The sequence below is a fragment of the Dromiciops gliroides genome, chromosome 2 (assembly GCF_019393635.1).
Source record: "Dromiciops gliroides isolate mDroGli1 chromosome 2, mDroGli1.pri, whole genome shotgun sequence".
Taxonomy (NCBI): domain Eukaryota; kingdom Metazoa; phylum Chordata; class Mammalia; order Microbiotheria; family Microbiotheriidae; genus Dromiciops; species Dromiciops gliroides.
The window spans coordinates 672002325-672027866 of record NC_057862.1 but is presented as its reverse complement, the minus strand read 5'-3'; the positions used below and the strand labels follow the sequence as shown (position 1 = coordinate 672027866).

General features: G+C 39.3%; 1 protein-coding gene across 4 annotated transcripts in view; it reads left to right on the top strand.

Annotated features, from left to right (window-relative positions):
• The window catches only part of CTNNA2 (catenin alpha 2), a 1529678-nt gene that overhangs the window by 1399723 nt on the left and 104413 nt on the right, over positions 1 to 25542 (top strand). For all 4 annotated transcript variants that reach the window (XM_043982315.1, XM_043982316.1, XM_043982318.1 and 1 more), the window contains one exon: positions 20747 to 20898. In XM_043982315.1, the coding sequence (XP_043838250.1) occupies positions 20747 to 20898 (152 nt within the window). The remainder of the gene's footprint in view (positions 1 to 20746; positions 20899 to 25542) is intronic.

Here is a 25542-nt window from a genome sequence, read left to right as displayed (position 1 = left end):
AGAGAAGGGAAGGGAAAGGAAGGGAAGGGAGAAACTAGTCCTAAACAAGACAAACTCCAAATTTGTACAAAAATATTTGTGGCTCTTCTGAGATGATAAAGAATGGGAATTGTAGAAGGTGGTCATAAATTGGGGAATGGATGAAAAATTTATGATATGTGGTACAATGCTCCTGTGTTAAAAGAAATTATGAAGTGGATTTCAGAGAAACCTGTAAAGATTTGGATGACTTGGTTCCAAGTAAAGTGAACAGAAACAAGAGAACAATTTATGTGATGTGCAATATAGTAAAGACAAAGAATGCTGAACAAATTAAGAACTATTGTCATTGTAATGACCAAGCATGATTCCAGAGGACTAAAAATTTAACATGATACCCACTTCCTGATAAAAAGACAAAGAACTCAGAATTTAGAATGGAATGTGTGTGCATACCATAGTAAAAATATTTTTTGGTTGACTAGATATTTATAACAGGGTTTGGTTTTCTTTAGCTCTCAAGTGGGAGGGGATTGGCTTAGGATAGTGAGGTGGCAGATTTTTGCTTATTTGTAAAAATATAAATTAAAAAAGAAAATTATAGAATTGATCAAATTAATTTCTTTTTTTTCTTTTTTTTCAAAGTAATTTCTAATGCTCTTTACAGCTTAGAATCCTTGGATCATCAGTGTGACTATGAACAAGCTTTGTAATCTCTATCCCTGTTTCATCAAATAAAGTGAAATTCAATAGCATTAAATGTAAACTTTAACTGAGGTTAAAAATTTGACTTCATCAACCCGAGAAGGTTTCAATGTGGCTACGTAGCATTTTGGGGAAAAATAATCTGAGGGACTAAGACTGCCACATGGTTAGATTTTTATATTAGTCAAAAAAAAACCAAAAAACAAATGGTTGTGACTTAGTAGCAAAGTGATGGTCCCTTTAGACCTCTCGAGCCTGGATACTCTGTGGTTAGATTTGGCCCAGATATCTAGTATGTCAAGATTCTTTTGAGCTGTGAAGTATACTCACTTCCATTGTACTAGCTATCCTTTTCAACATTGTGTCTTTGGAAATGTGACAAATATGCTGTTCAGAATAAAGCTGAACATAGATCCCTTAGGATCTCCACTAAAGACTGTCTTCTAAGTTGTTACAGGCCTATTAATGAACTATCATTGTCATCCTACACTTAAGCCAGTTTAGAATCCACCTATTTCATCATGTAGCCCACCCCTCTTCATCTTTTCCAAGAGATTAAAGCATCTAACTGCTGGCAGTGGTAGGGATTATCTAATGAAGCCTAAGTTAGAGGAATCTTAAAAGCAAAGATTCTTCACACTACAGAGGACCAAAAATACCCACAGCAAACTGAAAAACAAATGAATATGAACTGTATGGACACATTTGAGGAATTCAGATCCTCTTTCTTCTCCTGGTACTGGACCAACAGCAGGCATCCCTTCACTTGATCATCACGTTCAGCCCTGGTACTTGATCATGACTTCTGAGAGGCAAAGTCCCATAGTGCATAAGAACGCTGGGCATGGAGTTAAGAAACATGGGTTGAATGCATCCATTGACATTTATTAACTGTAATTTTGGGGAAGTCAGATAAAAATCAGCAGCAATTTTGTGCCATTAACTTGATGCTTTGTTCTTCTTCCTAAACTGGAAAAGTGCTGACAAGCCTTTGCTCACCTCCCTGCTCCAAGAGAGTTGACCCTCCATCATAGATGACTCTCACTGCCAGCCCATACTTGCTTTTATGGGGAGAGGTGGTAGTAATCAGAAAGATAAAATCCTGGTCAATAGTACAGAATTAACTTTGAGCTACATGAAGATCCACTGGTATTATCCTTGGCTCCAACCAACCTTCCAGGCCCAAACTTATGTCTCTTCATAGCATGACTTTAGTACCTGAAAACCCTAGGTAACGGGTTGAAAATTTAAAGGTAGCAGCTCCAGGGATAGCAGGGATGTTGAAGTTCTAATTCAGTACCTTGGATAGTGCCTTACAGAAAACCAACTACAACCTGTTTGTTGAATTGAATATTGTAGAGAGGATTTCTGCATGGGCCTGTTCTATGTGAGCTCTAAGGCTCCTTCCAAATTGGAGATACTGTTATCCACTTTTTCCTATTCAGATGCTGACTCATTTCCTTCCTCTTTTCTTCTTTCTCTTCTATCTGTGCCTGAGGCTTTCCCAGGGGGCACCTTTGGGCTTGAATGTGGTCTAGAAACTGACTCTAACTTTGCTTGGACTAGCTAACAGCTCTCAGAGCAGTCACAGTCTCTGCTGGGCTATTGGTCAGCAGCAAGGAAACTCCTGAGCTCCTGAACACAGCCAAAGACCTTGTAAGTGGCCACCCATATGCACAAATGTAACTATGCTCTTAGAGGACCCACATATCTGAAAGCATCTGTGAAACTCTCTGTATAAAAACAAATATGGAGAGCTTCTTTGCACTGGCTATTCTTAAACTCATTGCTTCCCACCTTCCCCTGGGATGGTTCTGGCAGAGCAAAGCCTTCAATGTGAGTTAGTGTAAATGAGCTTATTTATGTTGAATTGCTTTGCCAAGGAACTCCACCCATGTAGTCTACTGGCCTGCCTTGTGTTATGAGTGAATGTCTGTTTCCAGGCTAGCAAGCCAAGCTCAGGTCCTGAACAAAATACATCTCTTTCTTTATGTTCATGAGTTACTGAAGCCCTGAAGTGGGAACATCCTTTCTGTAGGGGCAGGAGTGATTGAGATTGCTCAAATTTGACTTGGGCCAGGACACTGAAGGTGTTAAACTCCATGGTCTCTAAGGAATTAAAGACTTTCTGATTCTATAATTCTTTCATGTGTAATATTAAGCAATTCAAGACCTCTAATTTTGGAACTGTATTGTTCTGACATTTTTACAATAGTTTTAAATAATATGCTCCTGAATATATGATAATATGCTTCTTTAATAATATTGATGTTAGATATCTTTGAAAAAAGATAAAAAACCAGGAACTAGTTTACACTGAAAAATATTCATTATGTTAATATCTCTTATCTATCTCAATCACTGAATATGTATACATATATACATGTAGCGAGAAAATATATATTAACATATATAGAAAACTAGTTTTAAAACTTTTCTTTCAATTCAAATAAAGATGTTTAATTCATTTTTTGTCAATGTAGCACAATTTCTTGTTTAAAATATTATACAAGGGCTGGGCTTGAAGTTAAGAAGACCTGCTTTCAAATCCTGCCTCTTACCCTCTTACCTTTCGTAGCTGGGTAAAATTGAACAAATGATTGGCCTCATGGATTATGATATTGGTTCACAGAGGACATTTCCCTACTTGGTGTTCCCCAAGGTATCCAAATCACATATATTTTGTGTATTTGTATATTATAATGAGGGTATTAATATCCATAATAATAAGAATGAACAAAATTGATAACTCTACTATGGTTGAGAATTAAAAGATTCTACTGGGTCTTAAAATAGATTTTAAATCAAAGGTCACCTAAAGAACAATGCAGAAAGGCTGTGGGGGAGGGGGAGCTGTAGTACATAATGGAAGGTGGAAATTATGAGAGAGAGGTGGTATGAAAGATTCCATCTGTTAGATGTATGACTGAGGAAAAATGGTCTGTCATGTAATGAGAGTCAGAGACAACTGATATATTGCCTGTAGGCTCCACTGGCAGGGATACAATGTGAAGAGAACATGAAGTATTGCCAAAGAATGGTGGATGGATGTTCTTTTGGAAGGACATGGATGAGTTACACAGGAAAAGCAGGGATCAATGAGTTGTGATCTGCATGGTAAAAAGAATAGTGACATTGGCAGGAAACATGGCTATTAAAGGAAGGGGTTAAGGGAGGGAACAGTATTTATTAAGTGGCTACTAAGTTCCAGTCAATGTGCTAATTCCTTTATAAATATTATCTCATTCGATCTTCACAACAATCCTAGGGTTAAAGTTTTTTTTTCTCTCTCTGAATCCCTGTCTGTTTGTGTGTATGTGTCTGTCTCTGTCTGTTTGTGTCTGTCTTTCTCTCTCTCTCTCTCTCTCTCTCTCTCTCTCTCTCTCTCTCTCTCTCTCTCTCTCTCTTTTTACATTTGAGGAAACTTAGGTATTCAGAGTTGAAGTAATTTGCCTAGGATCATCCAGCTAGTAAATTTCTGAGGCTAGATTGGAATTCAGGTTTTCCTGACTTCAGGTTGAGTACTCTATCTATATGGGGCAACTAGGAGGAACAGTGAATAGAATGCCAAGTCTGGAATCAGGAAGACCTGAGTTAAAATCTGGCCTCAGATACTTATTAGTTGTGTGACCCTAGGGAGGTCAATTAGACCACTTTACTTCACTTCCCTCAAACGTAAAATGTGCTGGAGAAGGAAATGGCAAAGACCTCTAGTATTTTTGCCAAGAAAACCTCATAAAGGAATCACAAAGAATCAGCCATGACAGAAATGACTGAAAAACAATATGTAAGCGGATGCCTCATTTGCCTAATATATATTGGGCTTATCATTAAAAGGTTCTATTTTGGTAAATATTGGTTCTTATAAATATGCCTCTGGAATATGGAACCACTAAGAGCACTATTTATTGGGGTCCCAATTCAGGAAACTCATCAGTGTGACAGAGAGATTTTCTGACCCCCACTCCTGTGCTTTTTCTCATATGCTTTGCAGCGTCTTACTGGAAGGAGTTATATTAACCATTCAGATTAGTAATGAAACCAGAGTGAATTTATTAGATAAATAACAGAGAATGGAATGCTGAGGGAAGGGAATGAAGAACCTGTACGTTTCAGTGACAGCAGAAAGGAAAGGTAGGTCCGCTCCAGAAGTCTGAACCACTGCCAGGGCGCTTCCCAACAACCACTGGACAGCTTAAAGGCTCAGAGTGTCTTACAAGGAGGATTGAGAAATAAGAAAATAAATTTGCTCTTTTCAAAGTTTAACAAGACATAACCAAAGCATTTGCACTTCCTCTCTCCTCCCTCCTTCCTCCTTTCATTCCTTTTCTTCATCTCTTTTCTATTTTGTTTTCTCTGGTTTCCCTCTTTCTCCCTGTTTCCTTCCCTCTCTCTCTGTCACTTTCTTCCCCTTTCCCCTTCAACATCTCCCACCCCCTTTTCCTCCCTCTCTTCAATGCTTTCCACTCTTTCCAATTTCCTCTCCCTATATCTCTCCTCCCTCCCTCCCTCTTTATTTCATCTCTGATTCTTCTGTCCCTTTTCCTCCCTCCCTTTTTTTTTTCAGTCCTCCTACTGGTTTGTTCTTTCCTCTCCTTTTCATCTGGCTCCTTTGTTTGTGTTTCAGACATCTCCAGGGGCATATGGAAGCTTGAACTGGGACTAAAATCAGCCTCAAAGTATTTCTTGAACACAGTTCTCGAAGCAATTTCATGCATGACTTTGATTCTTTGCTTCTCTAGTTACCATGGCAAACACTGCTAAATACCCATCTCAGCTTACATGATTCTTCCTCTGCCCTTTTTGGTTCAGGTCAATGCACTTGTCTGCAGTTCAAGTTCTTTGAATCTTAAAATAGCTTCAGTTTGGATTAACTCCTTATTTGAAGTAAACAATGATGATGAAATCTTTTCTTTGGGCAGTACTTACTAAATAAAAGATGTCATAGATTTATTTAATGATAATTGTACCTAGAAACTTGGGGATAATTCCAAAGTTCCCTTAACAAACATTTATTAAGCACCTACTGTGTGAAGTGAACTCATTATGCCAGGGTCTAGAATATCTCAATTGAAAGAAAACTCATGGGAGCAGCTAGGTGGTGCAGTGGATAAAGCACTGGCCCTGGATTCAGGAGGACCTGAGTTCAAATCTGGCCTCAGAAACTTGACACTTACTAGCTGTTTGACCCTAGGTAAGTCACTTAACCCTCATTGCCCCACAAAAGAAAGAAAGAAAGAAAGAAAGAAAGAAAGAAAGAAAGAAAGAAAGAAAGAAAGAAAGAAAGAAAGAAAGAAAGAAAGTAGGAAGGAAAGAAAGAAGGAAAGAAAGAAAGAAAGAAAGAAAGAAAGAAAGAAAGAAAGAAAGAAAGAAAGAAAGAAAGAAAGAAAGAAAGAAAGAAAGAAAGAAAGAAAGAAAGAAAGAGAAATCACTTAGGAAGCTTAGGTAGTAACAAAAGTGTTCCCTGGAATTTGCCAAAGCACAAGGGTCACAGAAAAGGACCAATTCATATATCAATTTCTGAGGAACACCCTTGTTCTGTATAAACTCCAGAGGAGAGAATAGCACCCTGATTGATACCTGTAATAAAAATCACAATGGGAGAAATGCAGATGAAGCTATGGCTTCAGAAGGAGAAATCATTTCCTGCTGAGAAGTCATGGCAGACCATATAAAGGTGAAGTCCATAGCACATCCTATTGGAAGAACTCTTTTTTTTTTCTCCTGCCCTTCCTTGGCTCCCATTTGAGGTTTACTTCACCATAACTACACTTAGCATTCAAGAGATAGGCATCGAGTCATGTGAAGAAATACGTTATTTCCATTAAAGCATCAGTCAGGGAACTTCCTGGGACAAAAGTCATGGGAACTTTTCCTTCTCTAAAAGCTTTTGAAACTGAGGTCTGGTTTCTTTAGTAACTTCAATTGTTCTGTTCATTGGGAAGCATTGCAGTACAAGATGGCTTACATCAGTCAGGGATACTATAGAAGGGCATTGCTCAGGTTTTCTGAGATGATATCTGAAATTCCTTCCAATTCCAATAATGTTCTCTTGGTTCTAGACTCATTGATTTAGAGCCAGAATTAATCAATGGGTAATTAATCAATTTATGAAGTGTAAGAAACAGGTAAACTGAGGCAGGACCCCCAGTCTGGTGTAAAGCAGGAAAGCCATTTATTCTTGCTCATGCAAGAACAGGCAAGCAGCCCTTTGGGGATACTGTGATTTGTCCCAATGAAATTCTTCCTTTTATTCTAGATCTAACACAAGGTCCCTCCCCCATCTGATTTCACATTCTTCATGACACTTCTAAACATGTAGACGCCCCCCCCCAAATGTGGCACCACTGCTGCCCCCACCCCATAGGACCACTGGGCCCTGAGATTTTACAATTGTTTGTTCTCTAACTTTATAAAACCTCTGTTAGGGGCAGCTAGGTGTCGCAGTGGATAGAGCACTGGCTCTGGATTCAGGAGGACCTGAGTTCAAACCCAGCCTCAGACACTTGACCTTGCTAGCTGTGTGACCCTGGGTAAGTCACTTAGCCCCAATTACCTCACCAAAGAAAAAAAAAAGAAAAAAAGAAAACCTCTGTTGACTCAGCAAGGAAAAGGAAGGGAAATTTTAGGGAGTGGGAATAAGCTTTATGGGCTTGAATTATATAGTTTGTTCTGATCTGAGAGAAACATGCTCTACTGGTTAACTGTTAACTCAGCAGGAAAAAGGAAGGAATGGGGGAGATGGGGAGAAGAAAGCCCCAGGACTTGAATAACGTATCCTATCACCTGAGGCAGACACACCATTCCTATCACTAAAAATATAGCATGTCTTAGGAACTATGCTGTGTACTGTGGGTGCAATATTAAAAATATCTCTCCTGCATTCAAGAAGCTTACATTTGGAGAACCACAGAAGCCATCTCATCTAATTTTTTTTTTTTTCATACTGTTTCTACCCTATTTTCATAGATTTAAACCAAGGACAAATGCGTTATGTCAGTAAGCATTTGAGCTGATCCCCAGGACAGTGCTGGGAAGGTATCTCATTTCTTCATATATCTTGATGCCATAGGACTGAGGGGTAGGAGGAATGCACTGGGGGAGGGGGAAGGGGAGTGGTGGATTGGGAAGAGGTAGCTCTCATGAAGGAAACAAGAAAAAGTTTATGGAGGGGAGGGGAAGAGAGGGAAGGAGTGGGGGAGTGAGTGAACCTTACTATCATCAGAATTGGTTCAAAGAGGGAATAATGTATATACTCAAGTTTGTATAGTAATATATTCTTCCCTGAGGGAAAGTGGGAGGGGAAGGAGATAAGGGGGTTGGGGGGAGAATAGGGAAAGGAAAGACAGTTATATTTATAGTATGGATAAATTGATTATCAGTCTCGTTATAATAATCTCTACCTTTGGTAGGTACAGGGGAGGGCCTATCCTAATTTGGAATTCCTGGGGTCCTATGACAACCCTTCAAGGGGGTACCTTTTTCTGTAGAGGTGTGTTTTGAGGGTTTACGCATCATAAGTTGAATCTGGGGACAAATTTGTCCTTTTCTGCGTATGTCTCTTTCTAATTCCCATGGCTAGTTTCAAAACATCTTCATTTTTCATATATTTCTAATCTAAATTTCTATAGGCTGTCATTTTTTCATTGTTATATGACCTGCCCCTTTATGTTCCCGTTATGGATACTATGTAATTTAATATTCTAAATGTGGGTCCTAATCTGTTCCCCCAGTTTGGGGGGAAACTGACTAAAATCACTGATAAAACAAGTTTAGGCAGGGCAGCTAGGTAGCACAGTGGATAGAGCACTGGCCCTGGATTCAAGAGTACCTGAGTTCAAATCCGGCCTCAGACATGTGACAATTACTAGCTATGTGACCCTGGGCAAGTCAGTTAACCCCAATTGCCTCGCCAAAAAAACCCACAAAAAAACAACAAAAAAAATGAGTTTAGGTTTTTAAGGGTTTACTGAAAGATAGTAAAAGAAGAGAAAGATTAAGAACAGAATTCCTACAACCTGGCAATCCTATCTTTCCTCAACTCCTCTGTCTCGTCCCCAACCACCATGGTGAAGTCAGGGACCCAAAGAGACAGTGCTCTCTGCACAGGCTCTCCTTCCTCCTTCCTGTCCCCTCCCAGAAATGGGAGGTTCTTCAAGCTGGTTGGTTGACTAGGCAGGAAGTTCAAAGTTTTTTTTAGATTCTGAGAATCAGGCTTTCTTAAATACTATCAAGTACCAGCCAGATGTGCTTAGAATCTAGTCAACTACTAATCCAGTCAAATCAGCCAGTAATCCACTCACGTGGGCTCCTGAGTATCTGCCAAATCTCACCTATCACATTCCATTATCTTGATAGTACTTGACATTACTGAGGGTTTGAGATCCTAGCATCCTGACTTGTATGTTGTCCATTAGCTGGGGTCTGATCTGAATTAGAGTTTGGGTCTTAGGTTTTTCTGTTAACCCTTTTTTGCCTCCTACATCATTACCACGTGCTTCCCATCAGATCATCTTACACTATTGCTGTTATTTTGTATACAGTACATTTCACTCTGCTTCAGTTCATGTGGGTCTTTCCAGGTTTTTCTGATAGCATCCTGTTCATCATAACTTTTATATAGTACCTTAAAGTTGACAAAGTATTTTCTTCACAATAGCCCAGCAAACTAGGTTCCATAAGTTTTGCCATTATAATCAATCCTCATAAGGATTTCCCTCCATCCTATTCCCTTCCCATGATATGTCCTCTATTTTCTATCTTATTTTACCCTATTCCTTCTCAAAAGTGTTTTGCTTCTGATTGCCCCCCCCTTCTTTCACCCTTCCCTCCTTAGCCTCTTCCCCTCCTACTTTCCTGTAGGGTTAGATAAATTGCTCCTTCCAATTGGATGTGTATGTTATTCCCTCCAACTCTGATGAGATTAAGGTCTTTGAGCTAATTCTGAGTTCTAAATTGTCTTCCTCCCTCCCTCCTCAACCATCCCTATGAAAACAAGAAATTCAATATAAGTCATACATGTGTAGTTATGCCAAACATCTTCAACTTCCTTGAAAGTTGAAAGTGTTTTGCTTTTTACTGCTCCCTCCCCCAGCTCAAGGGTTGGTTTAGGACCCCAGGAACTCCAAATTGGGATAGGCCCTCCCCTGTACCTCCCTAAGGAGGACATTATTATGAGACTGATAATCAATTTATCCATAGTATAAATATAACTGTCTTTCCTTTCCTTGTTCAAGAGATACCTATCCACAATTCTGGTTCTCTCCCTGTGGTCACCCACAGTATTGCAATAAAACTTGGGAAACTTGAGTCACTGAGTCTTGTAATTCTTTTGGGATGACTCACAATCAATTTGACCCTAATTCCATCCCACATCAGTTATTTTCAGCAACTTAATGATCCAATACAACTCTGAAGGACTTATGAAAATTGCAATCCATCTACAGAGAGAGAATTGATGGTATCTGGAAACAGATTGAAGCATAATCTTTTTGACAGTTCCTTAATCTTAAATTTTGTCTTTTATATTTTTTCTCTCACAACCTAACTAATGTGGAGATGTTTTCCATGACTACTCATGTATAACTTATATTGAATTGTTTGAGTTCTTGGGGATGGGGAGGTGGGAAGGGAAGGAGAAAGAGAAGTTGGAACACAAAGTTTTTAATAATTGATGTCAAAATTTGTTTTTACATGTAATTTGGAAGAAAAGAAAGAAAGAAAAAGAAAAGAAAAGAAACTCTCCAGGACCACAGCTGACAGACACATTTTGGGAATGGTGTTGGGGTAGCTGTGTTCAGGATAGAAAGGTTTCTGGCAGTCAGAGTGTGGTACTTTCTAAAAATGCTGGCAGCATTGCCTTCTGAGGAGGTATGGCCACAGTCAGTGCTCATCCTTTGGGAAAAGTCAAAAGTGAATGTGAAATACTATTATTATTTTGATATGATCAATATAACTTCTTTTTTGGGGGGTCAATTAGGTGGTAGTGACTTGCCCAGGGTCACACAGCTAGTAAGTGTCAAGTGTCTGAGGCCAGATTTGAACTCAGGTCTGCCTGAATCCAGGGCCAGTGCTTTATCCACTGTGCCACCTAGCTGCTCCAATATAATTTCAAAAATTAACAAACATTTATTAAAAACCTCTATATTCATATATCTTGATACCCACTTTTCAACTGGGAATACAAAGACACAAATGAGATAATCCCTACCCTTAATGAGCAGGGGATCTTAAAAGCCAGGCAATACAACTTTTACAAGGCTGTCCTCCTTGTTTTACATTCAGTTATAAATTTAAAGGCAGAAGGAACTTCAATAGTCTTGTCCAATCTCTATTCTTACAAGCTAAGAAACCTTAGATGTAGAAGGTAAGTGACTAGCCTAAGGCTGACCCAATACTTCAACTCAGCTCTTCTGGCTTCCTAATCCAATTCTCTTTTCAATTACACCATGCTCCATCCACTTTAAACATTCTCTTCTATTTGGTTTTGCTTCCACATTTTTCACCCTGACAACATACTATTAATCCTAGTAGAACTACTAAGAAGATGATTTGAAAGAACTGTTGATAGAGAGTTTGAAGAGGGCAGTACTAATTGCCTTGATGTGGTAGAAAAGTTATAGCATCCAAGAGAGATTAGACTTGTCCATGATTTTAGAAGAATGAACAATGATTCTGAAATTGTAAGGTTCTGTGACTTTACCACTGTTGGTATAGCTTCCACCAACAGAAATAGCAAAGACTCTCTACTGTGGGAAATGATCTACTTTAGGACTTGTAGCTAAAAATTTCATCATTCTTGCCCTAACCATGTGATAAAGCCTCTCCAAATTTAACAATACCAGGTTAGGTGGAATAGCAGATAGAGTACTTGGCCTGGAATCAGAAAGACCTGAATTCAAATCCAGCCTCAGATACTTACTAGCTCTATGACCTTGGGCAATTCACTTAAATCTATTTGCCTTAGTTCCTCATTTGTAAAATGAGCTGGAGGAAATGGCAAGCCATTCCAATAACTTTGCCAAGAAAAACCCAAATGGAGTCATGGAGAGTTGGACACAATTGAAAAATGACTGAACAAAAATCCTCAAAAAATGTTATTTAGTCTATTGTTGAGCCCCTAATGAAAACCAGTATGATAGATCTATTGGACTTAGATTCAGTGTCACCTGGATTCAAATTACGACTCAGATAATTTCTAGTTGTTTGATCCTGAGCAAGTCTTTTAACCTCTGTGCCTCAGTTTTCTCATTTGCAAGAAGGGGAGAGAGTATTGGAATTCATTGCTCTCTATATTCTTTTCTAGCTTTAAAACCCATAATCCTATGATAACATGGTAAGATCTTCTAAAATTTATGCCTGCTTATATGTCCCTCAAGAACTCAAAAACTTATACCCCACAGCAAAGGGCTATGATGGTAGGATTTTCATATGGATGCCAGCACAGAGGAAGTGATAAATGAATGTTTGTTTTCTGTACCTGTTGAGGGGACAGCTCCAGTTCCTTATTCCTTGGACCATAGGCACAACATTCCACTCCCACCCCCACTCCCACCAAAGGAGCTACTGTAAATCTTGGGAGTCCTGAAAGATCCCTTGGAGGTCCTGTGTTTCAGATTTTGTGGATAGAGGGGATTCCTGGAAGAGGGAAATCTCCCTGACATTTTTGGTCAGGACTTTTTCTATAACAAAATTTTACTGAGTTGGTAGCCATGACATTCAAGGATGAAGCAATTTGCAAAGAGTTACATAGTATGAATTTGAGGCATAACTTGAACTCAGGTCTTCTTGGTTCCAAGGACAGCTCTATAACTATTAAACAATGTTATCTTTGATGTTGTTGCTGTAGCTTTTTTATTACTATTATTGTTGTTAATATTACTTATCCCTGGATAAAAATAAGCAAGATGGAGCCAGCTCAACCAATGAACAATGGTAAAATAAATGTAATTTGCATTTTGGATGCATTTCAGAAATACAGACAGAAGTTGTTATTTTTATAATTTTATATCAGAGATGGTGTTAATATATAATGTGTGAATCGTGAATGCAGGGCTGAGCTTTGTCCTAATTAGCAGGACTATAGCGCTTGTCTATGGGAAGGACTTTAAGACTACAACAATGAAATCTTGCTTTTCATGTGTTCACTTCTTGGGGAGGTAATATATTACCCTGGATAGAATAATGAACATATTTCCCTAAATTATCAGGGTTCACTTATTTTTTCACATTTCCATACCTGGCTTTATGTTTCCAAGTGTTTTCATTGTCATTGTTATTGTTGTGGTTGTTGTTCAGTCCTTCCAGTCAAGTCAGAGTCTTCATTACTCCATTTTGGGTTTTCTTGGTAAAAATACTGGAATGGTTTGTTATTTCCTTCTGCAGTTCATGTTACACGTGGGGAAACTGAGGCAAGTAGGGTTAAGTGACTTACTTACTCATACACAACTAATAAGTGTATGAGACTGGATTTGATCTCATGAAGATGAGTCTTTCTGACTCCAGTTCTTGTACTCTGTCCACTGTACCACCTAGCTGCCCATTATACTAAAGTTATAATATGATATGATATGATATGATATGATATGATATGATATGATATGATATGATATGATATAATGTAATGTAATGCAATGTAATATAATTATACTAAAAATCCACTCGGGGGCAGCTAGGTGGCATGGTGGATAAAGCACCGGCCCTGGATTCAGGAGGACCTCAGTTCAAATCCTGCCTCAGACACTTGACTCTAACTAGCTGTGTGACCCTGGGCAAGTCACTTAACCCTCATTGCCTCACAAAAACAAAAAAGAAACAAAAAAAAAACCCAAACAAACCAAAAACAAAAAATTGAAAAAATCCAACCAAATTCCCCTCTAATTTCCCATTACAGTGTGGGTATGGCCCTGAGTTATTTCAAAGGACACCAGAAGAATGCAAGGAATAGCTGGTTCTATCAAATTTTAGAAGCTTTAAGTAAGAGGCTTGGTGATGGAATATCTAGAGTAGAAAGACCAAATGAGTTAAAATCCTGGGGTTTCCTAATGAGAGCCCAGATCTCAGGAAATATTGGAGAAGTGTGTGATCAGCAGAAGTGTCGAATGGATACACAACATGATAAACCTAAAGATTATGAGTCCAAAAACCAAGGCCAAGTGTCAGAACCTCCTGATCAAGCTCATATTGAGAACTAAATAGACACAAATCATGATAGTAACCTAGGTCAAAGAGTAGGAAAGAGAAAAGGAGGGCAAAAGATAGTATCATGGGGTGGTGAGGTGGTGCAGTGGATAGAGTACCAGCCCTGGAGTCAGAAGTACCTGATTTCAAATCTGGCCTCAGACACTTAACACTTACTAGCTGTGTGACCCTGGGCAAGTCACTTAACCCCAATTGCCTCACTAAAAAAAAAAAATTAAACAAAAGATAGTATCATATCAATAATCTCTGAGTAATGCTATGTAATCAAACCCTAGCCTGAATAAGAATCCCATCCAACTTCTTCCCATCACTCGTATTTCTGTCCTCCATATCGGAATCAGGGCTATTCCTTCATTTTAGAGGGCAGAACACAGAGGCCCAGAAAGAAGAGACTTAGATCAGGTCATAAAGCAAGTGTGTGGCACAGCTGAGCCAAGAATCCAGGCCTGCGTATTTCAAAGCCCAGTGTCTCTTTTAATCTATTATCTGTCTGTCTCTCTGTCCTTACAACTTTTCTCTGTCTCTATAAGTTTGTCTGATAAGTAGTACTCATGTGATCCTTGCCAAATCACTTAATCTATCTGACCCTATAAAATAAGGTTGGACTTGATGTAATCTGAGGTTCCTTCTGGGTCTAGATATATTTATGACTTTGCATCTCTCTTCTGGTTTGTTCGCAATCTGCCAAGTATTATTTAAGTTATAGATGTAGATCCATTAGGACATTAGATAGAATATGTGTTCATATCTTATTTTATATTTGATGTTTGTTGTTGTTCCTCTTATTAAATCTTGTCCAACTCTTCATGACCCCAATTTGAGGTTTTATTAGCAAAGATATTAGAGCAATTTGCCATTTCTTTCCCCAGCTTATTTTACAGATGAGGAAACTAAGGAAAACAAAATTAAGTGATTTGCCGAGAGTCACCCAGCTAGGAAGTATCTGAGGCCAGATTTTTAACTCATGGCTTCCTAATTTCAGGCCCAGAACTCTATCCACTGTTCCACCTAGCTTCCCCTCAACAACAAAAACAAATCATCTTTCACTATTATATTGAAAGTCCGTTGAGGGTAAGGACCAGTTCCCATTTTTCTTTTTGCTTACTGGAGTAACTAAATAAGGACAGAAAACACTCTACAAATATTTGTGGACTGAATAAACAAATCTAGCTAGTGTAACAATTGGAATGACGCCACCTGCTGGAGACTTACTGTAGAAGAGTTCTGCCCATGAAGCGAAGGTCTTTGAGGGCAAGACCAGGAGTCTTTTCTTTGGCGTCAGGAAGTGATGCGGGCTAGTGGGAGGAGGAAGGAAGAGACTGGCGCTTGGTCTCACGCTCTTTCCTTTGGACTCTGGTGGAGAGCAGAGCTAGAAATGTGCTCTCCCTTTAATAGATAGGAATCTAGGCCTTTCTCTCTCTCTTTACCAAATTCTTGTTCTCTTAATAAATGCTTAAAAGTCTAACTCTTGCTAAAGCTTATAATTTATTGGCGACCACTCATTGGATATTTTAGACAGACTAGCTAGAATTTTAGCCCTTAACACTAGTCAATTAATGGTGATGGTGGTCATAAGCTCATATGATCCCAAGTTCTCAAACTCTTCTATCCCGTATTCCTGATGTAGTCTCCTAATTAACCTCCCAGGTTCTAATATCTCTCCAAACCATCTTGCAAACTGGTGACACACTGACATTCCTCAAGGAGAAGACTGACTATGTCATTCCCCTATTCAAAAAAAAAGTTTCAGTAACTTCTTGTCGCCTCTAACATAAAATTCAAACACTTGTTTAATATTTAAAGCCTGTCACAGTCTGCCTCCAACTTGACTTTCAAGACTTATTTTCCCCATCATGCCCTTGACATTTTAGCCAAATTTGCCCCCTTGCTGTTGCTGAAAAGACATTCTATCTTCTCCTTCTTGCCTTTGTATAAGCATTCCCCAGTGTCTGGAATTCTCTCTGTCCTCCAGTCAGCCTCATAGATTTCCCAGTGCCATTCTAAGCTGAGCTCCCTCACCCAGCAGGCCTTCTGTGGTCACCTATAGCCATCTCCCTTCTGGGATCAAACTACTTCATAATTCTCCAGAAAATCTGGCGTATTTAATCTCTATGTATTTTGGATGTGCATTTTCCTGACTATATTACTTCCTCCAATAGAATGAATGTTGCTGAAGGGCAGGATCAGTTTCAATTTGATCTCACTTCATTTGTTCTCAACACCTGTCACAAATGCCTGACAAATAGTAGGGACTCACTAACTGCCTGTTGGATTTAAATGAAGACTTGGGTTTAAATCTCAGTTCTGACATGCCCAAGATGTATGACCCTGGATAAGTCACTTAAGTTTCACATGTTCCAACAATTATTAGTCATCAATCATTATGAAAGTTTAAAATTATTTGCTCCCTTCCAAACCTTGTGGGGGGGGAGACAAAAATTAGATACCTTCTCCCCTCAAAGAGCTTCTAATCTACATATATTATATACATATTTTTTATACAAAATAAACATAAGGGACTATGGAAAGAGGAGGGAACTTACTGGCAGCTAAGGGGATCGGGAAAAGCCTCCTAGGGTAGGTGGAACACAAGCTGACAATAAACATTGGTAAGGGAATTTCCCACATGGCTGAAACCCTAAGATACTCTCTGTGTTTATACATTCTGATAAATCTATTCTAAAGCAATATGTGTTCATCCAATCAACTCTGCTGCTTCCAGTGATCATCAGATCTGCCAGCATCTTCCCAAGTTTTTTCAAGCAGTGAGAGGAGTGAGTTTGCCAATGGAAACATGATGTTTTCCAGATTTGGTTCTGAATGTGGATAGATTTAGGGCAGTAGAGAGACAGGGAGCCACAGTCATTGCAGAAAAAAGCCCTATATCTTATGTGTCCAGAGCTGGGGAGGAGAGGCAATACAAATGAGAGAGAAAGCTGAGACTAAGTACAATGGAGGGATGAAGGGCAAGAGAAGGAACCTAGATGTCAATGGGACCACCAAAGCCATCTAGCGCAACCCTCTTGTCTCATGCATAATTAAGTAAGCATCAAAGGCAGAAATCATCTGAAACTACCCCTGTGATCATGTCATGTACTATAATAATAACTGGACTAAGCTAGATGGCATAGTGAGTGGATAGAGTGCCAGTTATTGAGTCAGGAATACTTCTTCTTAAGTTCAAATCTGCCCTAAGACACTTACTAGCCGTGTGACTCTTGGGAAGTAACTTACCTCAGTTTTCCATCTGTAAAAATGAGCTGGAGAAGGAAATGGCAAACCACTCCAGGATCTTTGCCAAGGAAACCCCAAATGTAGTCACAGAGAGCAGGACACAACTCAAGAACAACAAAAACATAATAACTAGTATTCATATAGTACGTTAAGGTTCGTAAAACACTTCACATATATTATATCATTTGATCCTGAGAACAATCAATCCTGTAAGGTAGGTATTTTTATTATCTTTATTTGAGAAATGAGGAAACTGGGGCAGCTAGGTGGCACAGTGGTGGCACTGGCCCTGGAGTCAGGAGGACCTGAGTTCAAATCCAGCCTCAGATGCTTGATACTTACTAGCTGTGTGACTCTGGGCAAGTCACTTAACCCTAATTGCCTCACCAAAAAAAAAAAAAAAAAAAAGAAAAAGATAAAAGAAATAAGGAAACCATGTCTGACAAAAATGGGAAGTAAGTTTATCAGGAATAGAGACAGAAGTCAAACATAGTGGAGCTTTGGTATAACTAATGGAGCTGCAGATATTCATATCAGCACTTTAAAGTATACAGTATGCTTTATGTACCTTATTTTATTTCAGCCCTACAACAGAAAAGAAGCAGTGTGGAATGGTAGGTAGGGTGCTGGATTTGGCACCAGGACAAATGATTTTCAAATCCTACCTTAGACACAGCTAGTTGGTACATCAAATAGAAAAGTGGGCCTGGAATCAAGAAGACAAATTCAAATGTGGCCTCAGACACTTAGGTGTGACTCTGTGACCCTGTGAGCAAGTCACTCAACTTCTGTTTGCCTCGATTTTCTTTTCTATAAAATGAAGAGAATGAGAGAATGTACCTCTAGGTATTGTGTGAATCAAGGAAGATAATATTTGTGAAGCACTTAGATCAGTGCCTGGCACACAGTGGGTACTATATAAATGTTAGTCATAATAACCAACATCACTCCCACCACCATCATCATCTATTATTAGCTGAATGTCATCTCACCCAATGCCCTTCAGTTCTCTGTTTCATTTGTAAAACTAAAGGGTTTGGAACCTTAAGGTCCCTTCCAGCTCTAACATCATACTGAATTCTATAGGCATCATTGTTATCAGTTTCTAGATGAAGAAGTTATGGGTAGAGAATTCAAGTGACTGGCTTAGTGTCCTACAGCTAGTGTCAGTTACAAAATTTAAACCCAGGTCTTTCCAGTCTCCAAGTGTCACCCACTCTCTTTCCATTATGCAATGCTGCTTCATAACAGCAAACTCCTTGACAGGAGTACCACTTACCTGAGAAACCTAGCTACCTGGAAAAAAAGCAGAGAATTGGGAACTGAGCCCCAGATGGTTTCCAACAGCTAATGTGGTTGACACAGAATCCATGACTGAAGACATGGGTGAAGCTTTTTCATCTGGAATTCAGAAATTAATGGCTTTGACTGGAGGCAAAAATCTACTGAGTTTGACAAATCCAATGGCCAGTGCTACTGACTATACACTGGTGGTGAAGCATAACATACTAATGACAATCAGCTTGACAGGGAGGGAAAAGACAGAAAAAAGAGAGGTAGTGCAACTATACCAGGCTGGGGTTATTCAGAGTCTAGGTAGACATCCCCAAGGATATCATTGGGCTTCAGCCCAGTATAATCATGGAAAATCATCATTAACCCCTGAGCCATCAAGAAAAGTGGCCATTATTTAATGGGTATTGTATAACAATCCTTTGAGGTAGAGATTATGGAGATCTCCATTTCATAGAAGAGAACCCTGAGCCCCAGAGTTGTTAAATCATTTTGGCAAGATCAAACAACTAATAAATGTCAGAAGCAGGATTTGAACCTAACTTAGTAGCTGTGGAACCCTGGGCAAGTCACTTAACTCCCATTGCCCCACAAAAAAAAAAAAAAAAATTAAAAAATAAGAAAAAGAAGGTGTGTTTGTTTTTTTTTCATACCAGTGGAGGAGGCTCCAGGCCACAGAATGGGGTTGTGAAATGGCTCAATTTCTGATGATGTGTCTAAGTGAGGTCTGTTTAGATTTAATTCTTTAGTGCAGGTAATCAGCTTTTCCTGATTCACACCAGTGAAAGTAAAGTCCTTTTTCTTCCCCTTCCCTGGTACTTCCCCCTAAGCAGAGACAAAGCAAGAAAGCACATGTAATATAAGACCCTTGCTCTTATCATCCTTCCTCCACTCAAGGGCATGGCAGTACTTCGTTTTGACTCTGTCTGCCAGAATCAAGAAGCATGGTCCCTTTGCCTATTAAAAGAGCACAATTCTCCTTCTCTGCCTCAATTTGTGGATTTCTGAGGGAAGAAATGCATTCAGAAATGAGTCATTTCTCTCCAAGGCTCTACCTTAGTGAGTGGAGTAAACCCATCATAGCTCTTTCCTCATAGCAGACAATGAAAGTTAAAGTGTCCAGGGTAGGGCCAGGTGAGAGGATAAAGATGAATCACTGAGAAAGCTCCAAAATGGAAACAGATGAGTGATGTTTCCATTTGATTTTCCTTGGAAATGAATGGATGCTTCCAGGGCTCCATTTTCTCTGGAAATTGGTTGGTCTAAAGTAACACCAAATAGATTGAAATATTGAGGTTTTTTGGGTGGGGGGAATTTTTTAACGAATGAGTAGATTTTGTGGTAAAGTATTCCAAATCCTTCTTTGGACCCAAGACCCAGATTTCATAAGCAATTATCTTTGGGGGAATAACAAAGCAATAAATCAATCAACAACAAATTTCCAATTCTTTCCATGTGTCAGGCATTGTGCTAAGTTTTAGGGATACAAAGAAAAAAAGGAAGTCATTTCCTTCCTCAAGGACCTTACATTCTAATGGGAGAGATGATGTACTTAATATATATATAAAGTACATTCAAATTAGATATGGAGTAACATTAATTTCACCATGGAGAAAAGAGGGGAACAAACCAGTGACTGTGAGTAGGGGTAGGGTCAGAGTGGAGGAGGAACCAGAAAGACATTTGGCAGAATCGGTGTTTGATTTCCAAAAAAAAGACACGCGTGCCTGTAAAATTTTGTTTAAATTCAAGATGGGGCTATTCTTCCAGTAAAATCACAAAAGAGGTAAAATTTTGACTGTGTGTTTTGCTTCCCCTTTCTTTGTCTTCTTACCAAGATTATTTCTTCAAGCTACATATTCCGTTAACTGATTCCTACAATTTCTTCCTCTTTACTAGATCAACCAGCAAAGGGCCTCTCAATTTATTCACATTGACACGTGAATGGTTGCTTGTGATGATTTATCTAGTTTATCCAATAACATGCAACCATTCCTTCAGGGATGACAATAAAGTAATGAATCACTAATAGCCAAAGTTAAAGCTCAATGAAAAGAAGCCCTTTTGTTTAAGTTTTGGCAAGTTTGTCCTTAAGATCCCTGATGTGAACTCTTTGAACATATCAGAACATCTTTGCTTTGAGTTCTTGTAAATAACTTTCTTCGAAACTAATTCTGACGAATGACTCAGATGTGCAGACTTCAACACTTCACATCCCTCTTTGGTTGTAGAATAAAGATGCTCTAAATTTCTCTTTCCCTGCAAGATATTGGAACCCATAGAGGAAGAGAAATCCATAATCTCATTACTTTTTATTTGTTTGGTTTTCTTCTAGTTATGCCACGTTTTGCAGAACAAGTGGAGGTGGCCATTGAAGCTTTGAGTGCCAATGTACCTCAGCCTTTTGAAGAGAATGAATTCATTGATGCTTCCCGCCTGGTGTATGATGGTGTCCGAGACATCAGGAAAGCCGTGCTCATGATTCGGGTATGTAAGCAGCTGGGAGAATAGAGATGAAAGTGAACAGAAAGTGATTAGCCTCATTTAGGCCTGGAAGAGTTAATCCACTTTTCAGATAAACTTTTTAACCTTTTTGAATGAGTGTGTTTGGAAACAAATGCCAGTTGGACAGTTTCCCAGATTTGTGGGCAACAACAGTTTTTAGATGCTTTCCAATGAATGGAAAAAGTGGAGGTTCCATGGGTTACCCCAGTGCTTAGTGGGAAAATGACATCTTGCATTCCTAAATATTCATTTCAGGCCCTGTTTTCAAGGGTAATTTCTGCCCCTGGTCTTACCTACTTTCTCTTTACAGCTCCTCTTGTAGTCCAACAGGACTGGCCAAAGAGGAGGCCCATCATAACTTTCACCTGCACTCATGGTGAGGTTTTCTGAAGGAAACCCCTCACCATCCGCATCTCTACCAAATATCTCTTTTGGAGAAAGAGTCTTTGTAAAGCTCTAAGCAATCTCAAGCACACTGTGTTGTAAGGGCCCTTCACACCTGAACACCATGTGTAACCTTCCAAAGGCTTTTTGAACATTTTGCAGCAGTCACTTGGTGGGAAGGATGTAGATTTAGAACTGAATGGACTTCCCAGGTGTTTGTGTCCAGTCCCCTCATTTTACAGATGGGAAAGGTAGGGCAGAGAGAGTAAACAACTTGCACAGGGTCCCACAGACTATGAATGTCTGTGGTGGGAGTTTAATCCAGTTCTAATTGACTCCAATTGCACTCTAATTGACTCCAATTCCAATTCTCTATCTGTCTCACCATATTTCCTCTGGGATGATCTAGAGAGAGAGCACATGCCATAGTAGAAATATCATTGATAATGGTACAATGGAAGGGAGACTAGCTGGGAGTTAAGGGACCTGGATTCAAATGATACCTCTCATACTTATGTCTGTGACTTGGAGCCAATCACTCAGCCTCCCTGTGCCTCAGTTTCCTCATCTCAAAATGATGAACTTGAACTAGATAACTTCTAAAAGTTTTCTTTACTTCAAAATCAATGATCCATGCAGCCAGCAGAGAACTAGTTTCAAACCCCATTTCTGACATATTAACTATGACCATAAAATTTCTCTAACCTCAGTTTCCTCATAAGTTTTTTTTTAATACTAGTACATCACAGGTTTAATGCAAGATTCAAATGAGATACAGTGATGTAGTCAAAGCACGTTACAAACCTTAAAGGACCATAGAGATGTCCATTGTTATTATTATCACTTTTCTATATGTGTCACCAGCACATAGCCCATGAGAAGTAGTATTCTATTCATTCATTCATTCATAGATGGCCACATTAAATCTTGTGAGGTAGGTAGAAAAGGCATTATTAGCCCCATTTGATAGATTTGAAAATTGAGGCAGCTAAGTATCAGAGCCTTCATCAGCTGCTTAGGAACATCTAGATAGTTATAGAATCAAGCCTGGAACTCAGATCTTGTGATTTCTAGCCAAGGAGCTCCTTTAAACTGTCCCACACTTCCTGTGGTGAGATTCTCAGTGGGATGAAACTCATCATTTTAGGCAGAGAGGTATCACATGATTCCTTGAGGACAGCCCTCCCCCACATACACACCTCACTTCTTGGAATGGGACTTAAACTTCAGTTTTGCTGTTGTTGTTGTTTTTGTGGGGATAGGAGGTAGAGGGAGGCAGAGGTCATGTGAGATTGCTCATCAATGACCATTATTCACCACCAGGACAAGAGAGGCACACACAAGTGGAAACATGAAAGGGAAATAGGGAAATCTGGAAATTTAAGGCATTTGTGAAATTTGTCTTGACATTTCAATCAACTCAAGTTGCCTAGGGGATCACACAGGGTTGATTATGAACTCTCTAGTGGCGGAACCAGGGCCAGCACTTGGTGAAGTTGTTGCCAGGAAAAATCTGTCCACAGTTCCCATATGTTTAGCCTCCCCTCTTTCTGTACCAAGACAGACCCATACTATGATTAGCACCCCTCTCTTCCATTCCATGCACTTAGTGCCTTCATGGGAAATAGTTTGTCCACAGACAGTGCCAGACTAATGCCAGTCACAAAGTTCTCCTCAGACCCTGACTTATGACTTTGGAAGTCACTTAACTCTGGCCGGTAGTTCTTCATCTCTCAAATGAGTGGTGGTGATGGTGGTGATGGTAGTGGTGGTAATAGCCAAAATTTCCTACTATACCTACTGCATACTGCATATACTGCACATGCATACTACTATACATCTACTACATACTGGGCACTGATCAAAGCATTTCACAAATGTTATTTCATTTGGTGAGGAAAATGAGACAAACAAATATTAAGTGCCTCGTCTAGAGTCACATTTCTAGTTTCTGAGGTGGAATTGAGCTCAAAACTTCCTGACTCTCAGCTCAGCTCTCTATCCACTGGGATGACTAACACAATTCCTTATGGCTCTGAAGCTATGGTCCTGTGACCTGGGTAGAAATGCTGGCTCTGCCCACATACTACTTCAGCATATCACTTAATTAATCAATGAACAAGTATTCATTTAGCACCTAATACGTATGAAGTACTGTGCTGGCACTAGAGATACAAATGCAATGAATGAAACAATCTCTCCTCATGAAGAACTTATATCATACTTGCCTGGTAGTCATTCTCCTTCCAAATGAAGGGACTGAAATAGATGATCTTTAATGGTCTATTGGGCTTCAGTTTCTTTTTCTGTAAAACTGGAATAATAAACGTGTGATACCTACCTCACAGATCTGTTATTGGCAAAGAGCTCTGTGATCTGTATATCACTATGGCCTTATAAGATATTAATTCTGTTCCCCGACCAATCTCATAGGTTATCCACCCAGTATACTCTATTATATTCCAATGTGACTTTCTTCCCATTATGGTTTGGAATAGGTAGTTGCTAAGGTCTGTTTTATCTCTACATTTTGTGATCACTTTCCACATATTACCAAATGAAAAATTGAGAGCTAGAAAGACTTGTTCATCTGTTCAAATGACTTTTTTTTTTTTAGTAAGGCAATTGGGATTAAGTGACTTGCCCAGGGTCACACAGCTAGTAAGTGTTAAGTGTCTGAGGCCGGATTTGAACTCAGATACTCCTGAATCCAGGGCTGGTGCTCTATCCACTGTGCCATCTAGCTGCCCCTCAAATGACTTTTCTTATTGTTTTATTGAATTCTCGAAAGTATTGCTTTGATAGTTTGATTTGTATTGCATTAAATTCACTTTAGAAGAATTATCATTTTTATTATATTGACAAAAAAAATTGGACTCTCAGTCTTCATGTTACTGATAAGGTAATTGACACTTATGGAGGGAAATGACTTGCCCCATGCTACCGTGGGATAATAGTAGAGCTGGGTTATCCTTAGGGCTCATGATTCCTGTGCCCTTCACATTTACCTCTATCCTACATCAGATGCAATAGTCTAGCTTTTAGCTGATCTGTGTCTTATGCTCCACAAGGGAAAGTAAGGATTCTTTGAGCTGATGGTCCATTTACCACTTTCCTCATCCTGAATGAGGCCTTTAAGAACTGGGTGCAGCTCTGAGTGGAGAATGACCTACTGAAGCCCTCAGAGACCTCTGCTCATTCCCAGGTAGCAGTCATTCAAGGGGTTAAGCAAATCTCTAGATGGCTCTTCAGCTGAAAATTGCAATTTGTAGGAATAGGTATAGTGTCTTCATCGAAAATTGCTGAAATCATAGAACTCTGTGCTGTTTGAAATATCTGAGTTTGTGGTAACAAAGAGTCCAGAGTCTATCTAGGGAAAAAAACTACATTCTCTTTGAGCCATCATTATCTTCACCAACATCATCTGAGGCCAGGTGAGAATTCATGGGCCTTGGTCTATGTATGTGTTTGTGTGTTTGCTCTGTTTGCTGTGTGTGTGTGTGTGGTTAGGACTCTCAAATACCATGGAAATAATAGAATATGCTGGAAAACTACTGTGATATTAAAGTGGTGGAGTTAGGGCAGAGAATGCACATTTCCAAGTAAATTGGTAATTGTTCTCTACATTTTGACTCTGATACAATCATAGAAGGTCAGAATAGGAAGAAAGCTCACCCACTTGTCACCTAGTCCAACCACACTAGAGAAAGAATATAAGCTACAATATCCCCAACATCTGATCAGCATTATGGTAGAGGAACTAGGGCCTGCAACTTCACTTTTATTGGAACAGTGGATAGAGTGCTGGGCCTGGAGTCAGGAAAACCTGAGTTCAAATCTGGCCATAGACACTTAATAGCCACAAGTCTATGGGCATGTCACTTTACCCTCTTTACTTTGGTTTCCTCATTTGTAAAATGAGCTGGAGGAGGAAATGGCAAACCACTTCAGTATCTTTGCCAAGAAAACCCCAAATGGGGTCAGGAAGAGCTGGATATGACTCAAAAGACAACCGAACAATGACACATGAGGAAATTCCTTCTTCCAATTTATGTTGTCATATTTAGTTTTAGAGAATTTCCTAGAGCATATGAACCTAGTTGGATAGAGTGCTGGGGTTGGGAAGAACTGTGTTCAAATTCTATCTTATAAACTTAGAATGTATGTGATTGGTAGCAAATTACTTAACTCAACTTCAGTTTGTTGATCTGTAAAATGGGAATAATAATGACATTTACCTCC